Below are 15437 nucleotides of genomic sequence, written 5' to 3'. Positions count from 1 at the left end.
AACTGGAGTTATAGACAGTTGTGAGCTATTATGTGGGTACTGGAAATTGAACCTGAGTTCTCTGGAAGAATACTCTGTTCTCCTAACTGCTGAACCATCTCTCCAGCCTCATTTGTAAAGATTTATTTAATTTTTAAATTATGTGTATGTGTCTGTGTGTAAGTACATACATGTGAGTGTAGTGGCCATAGAGTCCAGAAGAAAGCATCGGATACTCTGGAACTGGAATGGCAGGTGGTTGTGATCCGCCCAACCTGAACTTGGATTCTCTCTGAGAGCTGTATGTATTCTTAACCACTGAGCTGTCTCTCATTGCCACTGCTGCTTCCCCATCTCTGGGCCTCCCCTCCTGCTCCCTTTGCAATACATCATCCACTGAGCTGCTGGAATGATTTATCTAAAATTCAGACCTAATTCAAATAGTAAGCACATTGTTTTTCAGGGGCATGTCAAGACCTATCAGGGAACATGCTTTACATGACAATCTAGACGTTCCAGGATCTTCATTTCCAGGATCATCCTTTGCTTGCTCTTTAGACAAAAGAAGCATATCCATCCACAGTCTTAATTACACACATATGCAAGAATTCTTGACCTCCTGTCTTTAATTTTGCTTATTCCGTTTTTTTTTTTAATTATTTTATTTCTTCTCACATGGTGTATGTGTAAACTCATTTTTTTTTTAACTTTAAAGCTCCAGTCAGACACAGAAGCCCTGGTGTCACTCACTAGTCAGACTCATTCTCCCATTTTGTAGGTGTTCTTCCCATTACCCCCAATACATGTGACAAGGTCACCTTGTGATGGCCAATCTTCACTGTCAACGTGATTGTATTTAGAAATACCCAGGTGATGGGTAACACACATCTGTGATGTGTTTATGTGGGTATTTCTTGAGGGGGATTAACTGAGGGGCAAATACACCCCTGAATGTGGCTGACAGCATCCCACAGAATAAAGAGGAAGGGGGACCCATGAGTCTTCTTTTCTCCTTCCTCAACCACCATGAAGTGCAATGGTCTGCCCCATGATGCCCTACTCACTGTGATGGACTGAATTTTCATCTTGATTTTTTTTAAGTTGAGGTTGTATATGTATTCAGATGGACAGTTCTTCAAGGTTTTATATTGGGATCTCTTTAGTGACCATCCTTCTCCTGTGGGCTCAGTGTCCATTACCACTGAGAGGAAGAGATCACTGAAACAGCAAGAACACCAGAACAAATTAAATACAGAAATAAAGCTAAAATCAGTTACATCAATTGCTATACCATCTATTATCAAGGAAAAGGAAACAGCAAAAATGTGATAAAATAAAATATGAAAATTAATTAATAAGTGAGGTAAAGGAGGAAGCAAGGTTCAATAAAAGAGAAAAAGAGCAAAAAGGAAAACAGTGTGAGGAAGAAGAAAATAAAAGCAAGGTATAAAAGTATGACTACATGATAATGAAAGATAGGTAAGTAAAATTGAATAAGAGTAAGAACAAAAACAAAATACTTTTTAAAATAAAAACTAAAAATATAGTGGAAAGAAATTAATAGATGAAAACGAATGGATGAAATTTTTTGTAAGTCCTGCACTTTGAATTTTCAATTTCATACCTCTCTACCTATTCTCTAAGCCAGTCAACCCAAAGGCAAAATTCCAATCTATGTTATTATATTTTGTGGCATTTCTAGATGCATGGTCATACAAGATAATTTTGAAACTCAAAAATTATTTTCTGTACTATACTGTACAAAACAATGAAGCTATTTTCTTTAGAGTCTGCCAGGTGTGGTGAGTGGTAACAATGTACAGCTAGTGTTAATCCTGAAATTCACCTGAAAAATCAGTTCCACCAATTTGGCCAAATTTAAGCAAGCTTTTATTAAAAGTATTAAATACTGACTAAGATGGAATTTTGTTCAGGACCATCACTTGGAAATTTTCCAGGTGAATGGCCTTGAGAAATGTGTTGGCAGAGCTTATATGGGCAAAACCCATGGGCCACCGTACTTTCCTGTGAGGCTTTGTTGTTATTTTCCAAGAACTCCAACTCCCAGAATTCCAGGAAATTACCTGCTCCTTGGGAAGGTTTGTTTGTTTGTTTTGTTTTTAGAACTATGACTCCCAGAGTCCCAGGAAGTTACCTGGTCTTTGGGCAAGTGGAGATTATAGGTTAACTTTGAATCTAACATCCCCCCCCACCCCCGAAGTTGTATCCTAGGTCAAAACTTTGACTCTATGATGGGTACCAGTTTGTATTTGGATCTAATAACTATCAGCTTAATAGTACCCAAATAGGAATTACCATTTTGTTACTGTATGATCTTTGTTTTGCATAAAACAGGTTAAGTATCCTACTATAGATAAATCTGAGCCCATTTTTTTTGGCATTATCATATCAATTGGCATTATAGGTAGCCATTTTGTTCCCTATGTCAGAGAGTTTGCTTTTGACTTAGCCTTTTATAGCCTGTTACAGGGGCAGGGACAATGTACTCTCTTCTATAGCTGTTTCCAGCTGAAATGGAGCATTTCAATGGATTGTCAGGGCCCAGGAAGGCTCAAAGGCTAGTCAAAGGCTGGGCAATGGGGCATTTATCAGAAGCATATGATTTTAGCTGATCCAGGTAAAGGGACAGGAAGGGGAGCAATCACATCAGCTGGACTGGTTCACATCAGCTTTCAGTGTAAGTCTAAAGCTCAACCACTTGCAGTTTGCAGATGCTCCCTGGATGGTGTCTGTCAGTCAAGTGGAAATCTGCTGAGCTATAGACTAGAAACATTAGTTAAAATTCAAGAATTTAAAGAAAAACCTTGCATTTAGAACTTTTTCATTTGACCTGTGACAGGTGGACCCAAGCCTTATGACTTTATGGTTTTTGAAGCTTACATGAATTTTAGTTTACCAAAGGAGATAAACATTCTAGATATATTAGCATTACAATTGTATTGAAATCCACATTGTAGAAAAAGCAGTTAAGAGGCATCTGTAAAATGACTGGAACAGATTTACACCTTGGTGTCATAGCAAAGGCTATGGTTGTGGATTAAAAAGCATGAACATTTCTCCTATGTCTAGAGAGCCTGATATATATTTTAACCAAGTGAAAAGCACCTTCAAGTCTACATTTAGAAGACAACCAAAGAAAACATAAAATACCAAGCCTGTGACTGACTAGTAGCAGTGCTTTGTCAGAGCTAGATTAACAGCCTATCAGAACTCTATAGATCAATGTCAAAACTCTGGACTTTTGAAGTCTTAATATAATGATAGCATAGCAGGGAAAAAATCTGAAACATTTTTTATATTTTAAGCTACCTTCTTGTGAGAGTTCACAAATTGCACCCACACACCTTAAAACATTCTTAGACCCTTGTAACTCAAGCCTTTATGTCCTCAGACTCCTAAAGCTTGTATTTACATACCTTAAGTCATTTTTAATCACAATTTTTTTTACATCCAGTCAGCTTTAGAGACACAAAAATATTTAAGAACGTTTTTTTTTTTTTTTTTTTTTTTTTTTTTTTTTTTTTTTTACATCCAGTCAGCTTTAGAGACACAAGTAGTTATTAACTGAGACCAATCATTACAAAGCATGTTTCTTTAGTGGAAAGTTATACCTGAAACCTGTTTATCATTTAATATGAAGCCTATAAACAAGGCAAACCTGTCTATCTTTGTTTAACAAGAGAGACCTAGTAGCTTTAACTAACGGATGTACTGAGTAATGAACTAACAAAGTGGCTACAGCATTGGGGGAAGGAGCTGTTAAAATGGAGAAATTTGAAAAGGACCAACCAAAATGACAGAGACTTACCTAGACAGCTACCCCAGCTTACTGTATGCTCATTGGAGTCAGAGGTTCGAGGACAGCATCAATCTTCAGCTACCAGGCTCAAATCCAACAGACTTTCCTGTGGAGTAGGAACTTGGGGAGACTGGCCTATCTTGTTTAGGCAAAGTGGGGTAATCAATTCCCCAGTGTCCTGGTTGTCCACAGTCTGGACAGCATCCTGGCAGCAGTTGAGGTGAAGGGCAGTTTTTTTTGTTTTGTTTTTTTTAATCCAGTGGCTAGCTTTGCCACATTTAAAGCAAGCTTTAGGTAGAGGTTCTTCTGTGCCCATCTGTAGGTAGAGTTTTTCACTGGGACCGCCGATCAGCTCTGTACTACCAGCCACTCCCAAATAACTGCACAGAGACTTAATATTAATTATAAATGCTCAGCTGATAGCTTGGACTTTTTACTAACTAGCTCTTACAGCTAAATTAACCCATATTTTTATTTATGTTCTACCACACGGCTCGGTACCTTATCTCAGCATGGCATGTTCATTTCCTGCTTCCTCTACATCTCGCAATTCTTGAGACTCTGCCCTTCTTCCCAGTATTCTCTCTGCCCCCCAAAATCCTTCCTAGCCATTGGCCAGTCAGCTTTTTATTAACCAGTGAGAGTAATACATATTTACAGTGTACAAAAAGATTATTCCACAGCACCCATCATCTTCTTTGGAGGAGATAGAGGTATTTCCAGGAGCTGGCATGTCTCTCTATCATGAAAAGATTTTTTATTAAACATTTTAAATGCCATATTCTCATATCTCTGAAGCATTTGAGGATGACTATCTGGTAAGTATATCTAAACTAGACAAATGTTTGTTTTAGGCTTAACTTTGAAAACATTTATAAAAAGCTAATCTGAATATATAACAATTTCTGAATTGAAGCTCTTTTAATATCAAGATAAGACTTTTAACTCATAAACACAGTTTATAAAGATACAAGGAACTTTTCTGATCCTTACATAGTGTGCCATTATAGAACATAACAGTTCCCTGTATGACTTGGTTCACCAAAATAACTACAGTATAACAATGCTAGCAAAAACAAGGAGGTTAGACATATATCTTCAAACCAGTCTCTGTTCACTTGAATAGACCTTAAGTAAGGACAGACATTTTCTAAGCCAGTGGTTCCAAGTTTCTAGTCAAACTGCTTAGGTCACCATCTTACTGCATCATAACACAGGGATACTTTGGTCTCTGGAGTTTAGCTGTGGTCCTAATTTTTAACCCTTTATCAAGATCATATATTAACAAAGACATTTTAAATAAAATGCCTTATAAATTTTAAAATGTACCATAACCTTATAAATGTAAACATTTTTAAAAGTTGTTTCTTAAAAATATCCAGCTTTTTAAATTTTCTGTAAAACTCTAAAATTTTCTTTTAAAGAAGTTTAAAATCTTACCAAATGGACTATAGTGTGATAATACATACTATATTTTTTTTTTTAGCATTTCCATGTTCTTCTTACTACTTTGTGTTTAGATCCATCCATTTCTTCTCCTCTTGTAATTAACAAAATAAATTTTAGGTTTTGTGAGCTATAGGCCCCTCACTGTTCCTTAGGACACTGGAACGTACTTGTATCTGAATGTGGACACCTACCATCTAATCTCCAACTATCCCTTCTCTCTCTACCCATCAGATCCTCTAGAAGTCCCTCTTCTTAGATTCCTATTGGCTTTTCAAAGAAAACAAAACAAAAAACCGGACACATTTGAGGATGGGGATCAGGGGGTGGGCTGAAGAACTTTTCTTTCTGCTTCTGATTAATTTCATTTAGCATGATGTCTTTCAGGTCCATCCATTTGTTTGAACTTATGAAATATCATTCTTTTTATGGTTGAATAACTCTCCATTATGCTGAATCTTTCTATTTTTTTAACCTTTACTTACAGCTAATGGGAAGGTTGAACTTACTAAGTTGATGGATGAAGTGAAAGCTCTCACAGGTAATAAATTAATCTAAATCAAATTATAAATTATATTTAATTTGTCTTACCACTTTATCTTTTGTATGATAAATTTTTGTCTGATTTATCTACTGTCCTAGAAATGTGTTTTTTTTTATTGTCTTTATTTTTGTAATAAATTTTTAGTTTTGTATCTTGGTAGAAAGTTATTTGATATTTATATATGACATGAAAATATTTCACTATGGAGGAAAAAGAAAATTCTAGGTTAAATCATTGAATGATAAAGTAAAACTCTGATAAAGATGTAGGTGATTTTATTATTTAAAAATGTTCAAAAACCTGACATAACTTGTTTACTTGGACAGTAAAGTCCCAATTCACTAGGAAATTGTATGTGTAAGCCTCTTTTTCTTGTATATTGGTAGTCCACACCAAGGTTTAACCGTGTTGTCTTACTTTTATTAATATGAAATGAAGCATTTCACTTGTATTAAGCAAAAACATTCATTCAAAAATCCAATTGTGTGTGTGTATGTGTGTGTGTGTGTGTGTGTAAATGTGTGTATTACACCTGTCCTTACTCCTTATGAAGCAGTAAAATTAATATGGAATAGGGTGAGATGAGATGGTTTTTATGAGTGTTTTAAAAGTAGGATGTATTTATAAATTATTTTATTTTGTGTTTTGAAGGAGGAGAGACTGATATCAACGATGTGAAAAATGTTCTTAAAAAAATGGGGATAGAACTCACAGAAAAAGAAATGTTGAAGCTGCTAAAAAATCTACCAGTCAATGGTGATAATTTCAAATATTAACATTAGTTTTTTTAAAAGGACTTAATGCTAATAGAGAGTTCAGGACAGCCATGGATGTATAGTATAGTAAGACCCTTTCTGGAAAAAAAAAAAAGGAAGGAAGGAAGGAAGGAAGGAAAGAGATAACTTAGTATTATACATTTGTTACATTTGTGTGTGTGTGTGTGTGTGTGTGTGTGAGAGAGAGAGAGAGAGAGAGAGAGAGAGAGAGAGAGAGAGAGAGAGAGAGAGAGAGAGAGAGGGAGGGAGGGGGAGAGGGAGGGAGGGGAGAGAGAGAGAGAGAGAGAGAGAGAGAGAGAGAGAGAGAGAGAGAGAGAGAGAGAGAGAGAGAGGAGAGAGAAGAGAGAAGGAGAACTGCCCAGCTTGTTTTTTAGGCTTATGTGGCTGGCTGGTGAGCCACAGACATCCTCCTGTCTCCTGCTCCTCAGTGCTTTTGTTTTCCATGGGTTCTGGGTAACAAACTCAGATCCACTAAGTAAACACTTTACCAACTGAGCCATCTCTGTAGTCCCTGTTGGTGGCAAGCTTTAAAATTAACATTTATTTGATTGTGGAAGAAAGAACATACATCTCAAGATCCTTTGCACAGAATTGTGCTGCAGCTATGAGTGCAAAGACTAAACATTAAGTTATGATTGAGAAACAGATTGGGACAAGTATAATAGAGAAATAGATTAATTACAAGGCTATAAAGAAGAAAGCAAGAAAGTTAGCCGCAACCAACTGCTGCTGTTGCTCATGAGGAGGATGCACTAAAAACTGTCTCTGCTCCTTGAACTTACTACTTTCAATTGACCTCGTGTATGTAACATAGTCAAATAAGTCTTTTTCAAAGTATAGCTTTTATATTTTACCTTAGTGAGTTTTCCTGTATATCTGTGACCTGAAATGTACGTTTCTTACAGAAGATGGAAAGATCTATCACAAGAGGTTGATGGACAGTCTGAAGTCTCTTTCAGGTGAGTGAGACCCTGATGACATGCAGATAGATCTGAAATGGCTGTCTCTTTGTCACTACATCATGGGGGCTGTGATTACTACACCCAAGCTTCTCTTGTGGGTTACTTGCCATTTGCTGCCTTTGCTCTTGTTGTTCCTAGAAACCCCATGCTCTGGTGAGTGCGGTACTGAGGGGGAAACAAATGTCAACCTCACTTATAATGTTAAAAAAGGAAAGAATAAAGACTGATTTATGAGGGACATTTGGCCAGTAGTAGAAACAATTGGAAGCTTCAGAAAAGAAAAAGTAAATTGTACATACACAAAAACAAACAAAACCACAAGACTTGGCATCCCTTCTGCTGAACTGACAATGCAATTCATCTCTCAAATCCTTTCAAACTGTGTGCTGTGTAGATTGGTGCTTGAAGCCAGCTTCACATGGAAGGGTTTCTCTTATTAAGTCCATTATGGAGTCTCTTTGTTGTTTACTATTTGTTGGTTTTTTTACTATTATTGGGTTTTGTCTGTCTCCTGAAAATGATAACAATGCATAAAATTTAATAATTTTGAAACTTTTGGTTCCTTAAATTTTGTTCACATGCCTGTGTCTTTTACAAGGAGGGACTATTAGTGCCAATAAACTGGATTCTCTTCTGGAGAGCATGGGCATGAAACTCAAAGAAAAGGAATTTGAAAACCTGACTCAGAAGCTGCAGCAAGATGGTAAGCCTTTAACCTCACTGAGCTTCTCAGCAGCATAGGGGTCTCCCTGTAAATACAACCAGCCTTACACACATCAGTTCACCCTTATATGGCATGGTGGCAATGCCCTTCCTGTGTAGTTAAACAGGGAGGGATCTGTAAGACTACTGTGTGTGTGTGTGTGTGTGTGTGTGTGTGTGTGTGTGTGTGTGTGTGTAGTAGTAGTAGTAGTAGTAGTAGTAGTAGTAGTAGTAATAGATGATGTTTGCTTGCATGTATGTTGTGTCTGTGCAGCATGGATGTGCTATGCCCACCCTGGATACTATATAGAGAATGGGTAAAAAGGAAGTGGTAGGAACAGAGAACAGTCAGAACATACTACAATAATCCAGAAAGAGGGATAAAACTCGGACAGAGAAACTGTGTTAGAACTAGTAATTGTGGCAGAAAAGCTACAGTTCTAAAGGGAGCCTATAATAATAATTCAAGGATTAGATATTAGTCTGGTTCTCTACATAGCATCTGGAATTATCCTGTCAATGTACAAATCACATCATGAAATTCCTGTACTCAAAATACCCTTCAAGCTTCCCAGTTTCTCCCAGGGTTAAAGTCAGAGTCCTTACTATGATTAGGTCTTATAGGATTTGCTGAGCCTCCTGAAATCTTCTGCCGGTTTCCCATGCTTAGCCCACTCTAGAAACACTTGTTCTCAGACACATGAGCCAGTCGGGCTGCCTTCTCAAGCCCTTTTCACTCACTTTGAACGACCCATCTCTCAGACATCTACCTAGTCCATTCCCTCATCTTTAGGTCTTCTCAAATGTCACCCCATGACTTCTCTTTAACCTTCAGCAGAACCGCTTGGCAGCATTCTTTGTACCACTTCTCAGATTTACTCTCATTCACCACCACCTGATGCCCCATACAAGCTTTCATTCCATGTATTACTATGTGTCTATTGTTTGAAAAACAATGCCAATTACAAAAGAAATACTCCAAAACTGTTTCATTTCATTGAATTTAGTAGGCCTCTACAGTATGCCAAGTTGATTGATTGCTAAGTAATATAATTAATATTATAAAAGTATAATATTCTAAAATTTTCTATAATGACAACATTTACTATCAAATAGCAAATCAAATTAAAATGAAAATGTAAATAATGATTTGTAGATTGGACAATCTCCCTAACCCAGCTGAACCACCAGCATGTGATATGAACCAGTTTTAGGTTTTGCTTCATTCATGTATTAAAGAGGAAGGTATGCTCTACAGTTTCCAAGCAAGAAAATTAATTCCAAAGAAAGACTTGAAATTCAATTTTTTTGTACTCAGGGTAACTCAAAAGATAGAAAATGCAGAGTGGCATGATGATTACAGGAATTTTAACATGCAGGCAACATGTCCCTTTCAACTTTGAAACAAAATTAAGTTAAAATTGTAAAGACAATTCTAGAGCAAGTTTTAGGAGGTGCATTTTTTGGTATCTTGTATCAAATTTGTAATCTATGTTGATTATTTGGCTTTCTATTATTTTGTAGTTAATGGAAATATCAGTCTTAAAAAGGTGATGGATGAATTAAAAAAAGTTTCTGGTGAGTAAACACTTACCATGAAGTTACCATACTTAAGCTTTACACTGTTTCTTACTTATGTTTTCTAGCTTCCTAGTCACTGACTTTGAAAATGTATGGGGTTTTATTGTTACTGAGATTGTATTCACTACAACTGGATATTATATAATTCAGGTTTTTAAAGCAATCAGTAGGTTGTATATTCATAGCATGTGGTTTTACTCTGTAATTTGTTTTCTAAAAATACCAATTGCTGTAGAGCATTGTCTATTCAAAATTTGGATAGACTTAGTAAAAATATAAAATAATTGCCCTTGTTACTACAACCGCTTAATCACATAAATCAGATCAAAAAGTACCTGATCAGAATGTGAATCATCATTAAATCACTCATCTTTGTTGTTCTGATCACTAGCCAGTGCAGCAAAAATTCAGTATTGACTTTAGACTAAGATCTTCAATATGTTAGATAATTTTAATGATTCCTTCATTAAAATTCATTCTCTTTTCCTCTTCCTCCCTCCTTCTCCTTCCTCTTCCTCCTCTTCTTCCTCTCACCATTCCTCTTTCTTCTCCCTCTTCTTCTTCTCTACTTTTCCCTTTCAGGAAAAGGGATAATTTCATTCTTCTCTTGGTTAGTCTCAAATTGTAGGTGACTCTTTCGGCGGGCATGAGTATTACATTATTTGAAATCATTAAGTAGGTCCTTAAATTCTCAAATAATTGTGTTCTCATTTTTTAAAGGCAACAAGCTTGCTGCAAGTGGTCTTCAGAGTTATCTCAGAAACCTGGGGGTCCAACTGACAGATTCAGAGTGTTCGAAGCTAAAGGACACTTTGCCTACTGATGGTAAGCCCCATAGTTACATCTTGAGCCATAGGAAGGCATTCATTTTGTGGCTATTTATGAGCACTTGTAAGAACATTCCCACCAATAATTCTAGAACTCTATTAACTAATTAATTAGATCCCAGGTTATCTGGAAGTCATGTAGTTATTCATTAAATTTTACCTCTTAAATCATTAAAACCTTCAATCATAAGTAGTTACTATAACTTAGTATTTATCCCAAATTATGAAGCTTAGTTATGATTAGAGAAAGAAAGAAAAATGACGAGAGTGAAGAGTTAGTACAAGGACGAGAAAGGAGAAATCAAGTAGAAATGGAAGAGAAGCAATGCTAGAGTGACGTGGTTAAGAGTCTCAAGTCTGAGTCTATAGATTCAAACCCTGGTTCCACTACCTGTCACTGTGCTGTCTTGGACAAGCTACTTCAACCAGTGTACATCCTGAGTTCTGCATCTTCAAAAGGAGAGTGAGACTTTAATGAAATAAAGCACCTTGAAAAGGATTGGTATATAATTAAACACTGATAAATGTTAAGGACTGAGCTGTTGTGATGGGATGCTGTGATGATGGTCATGGTAATGGTGGTAGAGACAGCAATGTGATAAGGTTTGAGGGTGGTCCAAGTACCCAATAGCTTAGTACACAATAACCTAGTACACAATAACTCTATGAGTTGGTCACTTTTTCAAGGTTTGCCATTCCAACTTGCAATTTAGAGTAAATGTGAAAAGCAGTTTATAGAGTCATAAATCATCTACATGATTGACATGAATTTACTTTTCCTCATAGCTGCTGGAAAGTTAGATGAGAATAGCGTGCTGGATGCTGTACAGTCTTTTAAAGGTAACAATTTAAAAATTAAATTCCTGCATCTGTATTTATAAGTATTAGACACTAATTACTTATGCTTCTTTACAAACTGGTTTTATTAGGAAATATACTTATTTGTATTTCTGCATATAACCTTGAGTTGTCCTAAACTTTACCAAAAGGAAAAAAGTTATTTGAGAATTATTTTTATATAGCAAAGAGTTATTTTATAACTTTGTATCAAATAGTCTAAGATTTCAAGACCAAAAATAGACTCTACTACTTCTAAATCAAGATAAGTTGATTCTGCGTTAGTTTAAAAGTTGTTCTTTTTTTAAGGGTGGGGGTTCCAGACAGGGTTTCTCTGTGTAGCTTTGGAGCCTATCCTAGAACTCTCTCTCTCTGTAGACCAGGCTGGCCTTGAACTCAGAGAGATCCACCTACCTCTGCCTCCCAAGTGCTGGGCTTTAAAGGTGTGTGCCACCACCACCCGGCTAAAGTTGTTCTTTTTATGGCCCCTTTTTCTTCCAATCAACATTTAGTGAAACAAGTTCCATTCATAATTCCCCTACCAACTTCTTGTCATTGGTATAACTTACTGTATCATTGTTTTTCTATCACACCTCTTAGGTAATAACATCCATTAAGTAAGGTGCAGGTGTAGTAATATCTTGAGTGCACTGGAGCCATTTAACTGTCTCTTTTTCTTTTTTTAAGGAGGGATGGTTAATCTCAGTGACCTGGACAAAGCTCTTGGGAACATGGGAATTGAACTCACAGAGAAAGAACGTAAACATCTAAATGATGACCTTCTAGCCAAAGGTGAGCATGGAATGATAACATCTCAGTGATTTTGGAGTTCAAAGGATTATCTCCAGATATCTGTAATATATGCCAATCTAAGATGGTCCTGAAACTAGGAAATTTCAGCAGGTCCAAAAAAGAATACATTATATTTCATTATGTTGACATATTCTCCCTCTATCCCTTGTATCTTCAGGGTTTTTATCATGAATGGATGTTAGGTTTTCTCAAAGGCCTTTTCTGCTTCTTTTGAGTGATCATGTGATTCATGTCCTTGTAGTCAGCTATGTGATTAATTATATCTATTGATTTGTATATATTGAACCATGTCTTCATCTATGGAAAGAAGGCAGCTTGATCATGATGAATGATCTTTTTGTGTGTTCTTAAATGGTGTTTATAAGTATTTTACTGAAAATTTTTGTGTTTGTGTTCAACAGGGAGATTGGCCTGTTATTCTGTCTTTATCTGATTTTGTTATTGGAGTAGTACTGGCTTTTAAACAAGTATTGGAAAGCATTCTTTCCTTTTTACTTTAAGGTGCTGGATAAAGATTTGCCAATTTTATTGAATTTTTCAAAGAACCAACTTTTTTCCTTCAATTCTTTGTTCTATTATTTATTCCATTTCTCTTCATCTAAGCTTTGGCCTAACTTTGACACAGCTCACTTCCTGGGATTTATGAGGGCTGAGTCTGAGATGATTGGACACACAAAAGAGAATTAACAAATTAGACTTCTTTTATTCATGACTCGTTTGTAGACACCAACAATGTCTCACACATACCTCCCAAACCAGTTATTATATAAACTAATTCATATTAATGTTTTCTATACTCAATAAATGAATTACCAAATATTTTAATGAGGAAGTCTACAGAGGACAGGAAAATGCTTTAGTAGTTGTCTCACAAATATAGAAATAAGTATCCAGAAAAGCCACAGTAATTGAAAATATAACAGAGAAGAATTTTAAGCAAAAGATAGAATTTTTCCATTTTTGATGACCACTGATGGAACTTTATGGCTAGTATAAGCCATATTTTATACTCTCTCTAAGGCAAAAAGTATCTTAGAACATGAGAGGCCATATAACCCAGGACATACATGGTCTTATTTTGTTGGAAGGTTTGCTTGATTCTATTAATTATAAGTTAAATATAAAATCTGGAAAATATAACAAAAAGGATTAGATTTTGACTAAAGTTATGAATAGCATGTTGTGTATTTATATGTGTCATCTAGTTGTTTGTGTCTTTTCTCATAGCTGAGGGGAAGATTCGTCTCAATAAGCTTCTAGATGAAGTAAAAGCAATTAGAGGTAAGTGATAAACTACTGAGAATGAAATTAAGAACATAAAAAATTCTGCTAGATCACATTGTGATACTTTCATCATAGCTACTGCCATTATTTAAATATTTTATCTTTTATTAATAAGTGGTATATCTCTAATTTACTAGAGTTAAAATGTGGATTAGCTATACTTCAGTTATTATTTCTGTGCCAAAAAAATGTATAGAATGTTTTTCCTGTATGTATATCTGTGTAGTGTGTGAGTACCTGGTGCCCCTAGAGGCCTAAAAAGGGGTATCAGATCCCCTGGAACTAGAGCCACAGATAATTGTGAGCCACTATGTCAATGCCAGAAATCAAACCCAGGTCCTCTGCAGGAGCAGCAAGTACTCTAATCACTGAGCCATCTCTCCAACCAGCCCCTCTATGCAAAGTTGATTGTCTGCCTTTAACTAGTCTTTTTTCTCTTAAATACTTCTCAGAAACATTATAACTACTGAGTTTAAATGACTCATGATTAATAAATAAAGTTTCAGTTAGGGATATAGAGCATCACAAAAGATTAACATAAATTTTACTGGCTAATATATGAATACAGTTCACCTAAAATACTAGGATTCATAGTGATGTCTTACTCCCAACACAGGTGTACACTGTGTTATACTTTTCCCATGATTATGAGAAGATAACTTTTACCTGTGTTTATATTGAAGTTTTGCTCTTGATACAGTAGTGGAGAGCAATGCTAAGATGAGAATATTTACATACTTTTTTAACTTCTTGGATTTTTATTTTTTATTTATAGGAGAGCCTATTGCCATGGCTGATTTAGAAGATGTTCTAGACAACATGGGGGTAGAACTTACAAATAAGGAGTTCAGGAAGCTGGTAGACAAGTTGCGAGCTGATGGTAAGTGTTTAAAATAGACAGTGTTTTTCCTTAATAGACACCGGCAACATCTAGAGACAGTTTTTTGGTGTTGCAGCTGGCAGGGGCGGGTTGGTGGTAACACTGGTAACTAGTAGATGAAGCCATGGATTATTGACACCCGTACAGTAATAAACAAGTGTTGGTGAATAAGACAGCCCTGCACACAAGAATCATCCAGCCTAAAATGTGTAGTTCTGCTACTAAAAGCGCTTTCCATGTAACCTTTTGGGAAGCTTATATTTGTGAGTTTTTGTACAAACACTGTCCTGTTTGATTCTCAGTGAAAAAGCCTGTCAGAAACAATAGAGCTTAATCCTAGCCGAAGAAGACATATTTAATTGTGCAGTTAGTTCTTCGTTTAAAATAAATTTCATCACTATGCTTCAATGCCAAGAAATGCCTACTTTTTTTTTTTTACAAGAATTTTTTTACAAGAATGCTTAACATTAAACAAAGAGGCAAGGAAAATGAAATGGGATGGTGTAGTAGGCATCAGAATATAAAAAGCAAAAGAGATGATAGGCTACATGCTTCATCATCATGCTGGCTTTACATAGTGTGATGCCTGATCTTCCTTGTCATTTTGAGAAGTGCCTGAGAAATTACTAAAGCAGACATAGGAGTGTGCCTATGAGTGTTTCTAAGAATGATTAATGAAGGAGGAAACCCACCCTGAATGTGGCACCTACCCAGTCATCTGGGGCCACAGATGAAACAAAGTGTGGTGGAGAAGGTGGAAACTCTTGCATGGGCATGCTCTCTCTGTCTCTCTCTGTCTCTCTCTCTCTCCTCTCCCTCTCCCTCTCCCTCTCCCTCTCCCTCTCCTCTCCCTCTCCCTCTCCTCTCCCTCTCCCTCTCCCTCTCCCTCTCCCTCTCCCTCTCCCTCTCCCTCTCCCTCTCCCTCTCCCTCTCCATCCCTGAAAGCATCCCAGCCATGTCAGGCATTTCTGCTATGGTCTTCTCAC

The 15437-nt window shown here is 36.4% G+C and overlaps 1 protein-coding gene across 1 annotated transcript in view; it reads left to right on the top strand.

Annotated features, from left to right (window-relative positions):
• Nucleotides 1-15437, top strand: part of LOC119086963 — a 111467-nt gene that overhangs the window by 13332 nt on the left and 82698 nt on the right. Inside the window, exons 10-19 of the mRNA XM_037201094.1 lie at nucleotides 5733-5786; nucleotides 6441-6545; nucleotides 7471-7524; nucleotides 8126-8230; nucleotides 9754-9807; nucleotides 10531-10635; nucleotides 11424-11477; nucleotides 12162-12266; nucleotides 13515-13568; nucleotides 14347-14451. Of these exons, the coding sequence (XP_037056989.1) occupies nucleotides 5733-5786; nucleotides 6441-6545; nucleotides 7471-7524; nucleotides 8126-8230; nucleotides 9754-9807; nucleotides 10531-10635; nucleotides 11424-11477; nucleotides 12162-12266; nucleotides 13515-13568; nucleotides 14347-14451 (795 nt within the window). The remainder of the gene's footprint in view (nucleotides 1-5732; nucleotides 5787-6440; nucleotides 6546-7470; nucleotides 7525-8125; nucleotides 8231-9753; nucleotides 9808-10530; nucleotides 10636-11423; nucleotides 11478-12161; nucleotides 12267-13514; nucleotides 13569-14346; nucleotides 14452-15437) is intronic.

The sequence above is a fragment of the Peromyscus leucopus genome, chromosome 8b, assembly GCF_004664715.2.
Source record: "Peromyscus leucopus breed LL Stock chromosome 8b, UCI_PerLeu_2.1, whole genome shotgun sequence".
In the NCBI taxonomy this organism is placed as follows: Eukaryota; Metazoa; Chordata; class Mammalia; order Rodentia; family Cricetidae; genus Peromyscus; species Peromyscus leucopus.
This window is presented reverse-complemented; position numbering and strand designations above follow the sequence as displayed.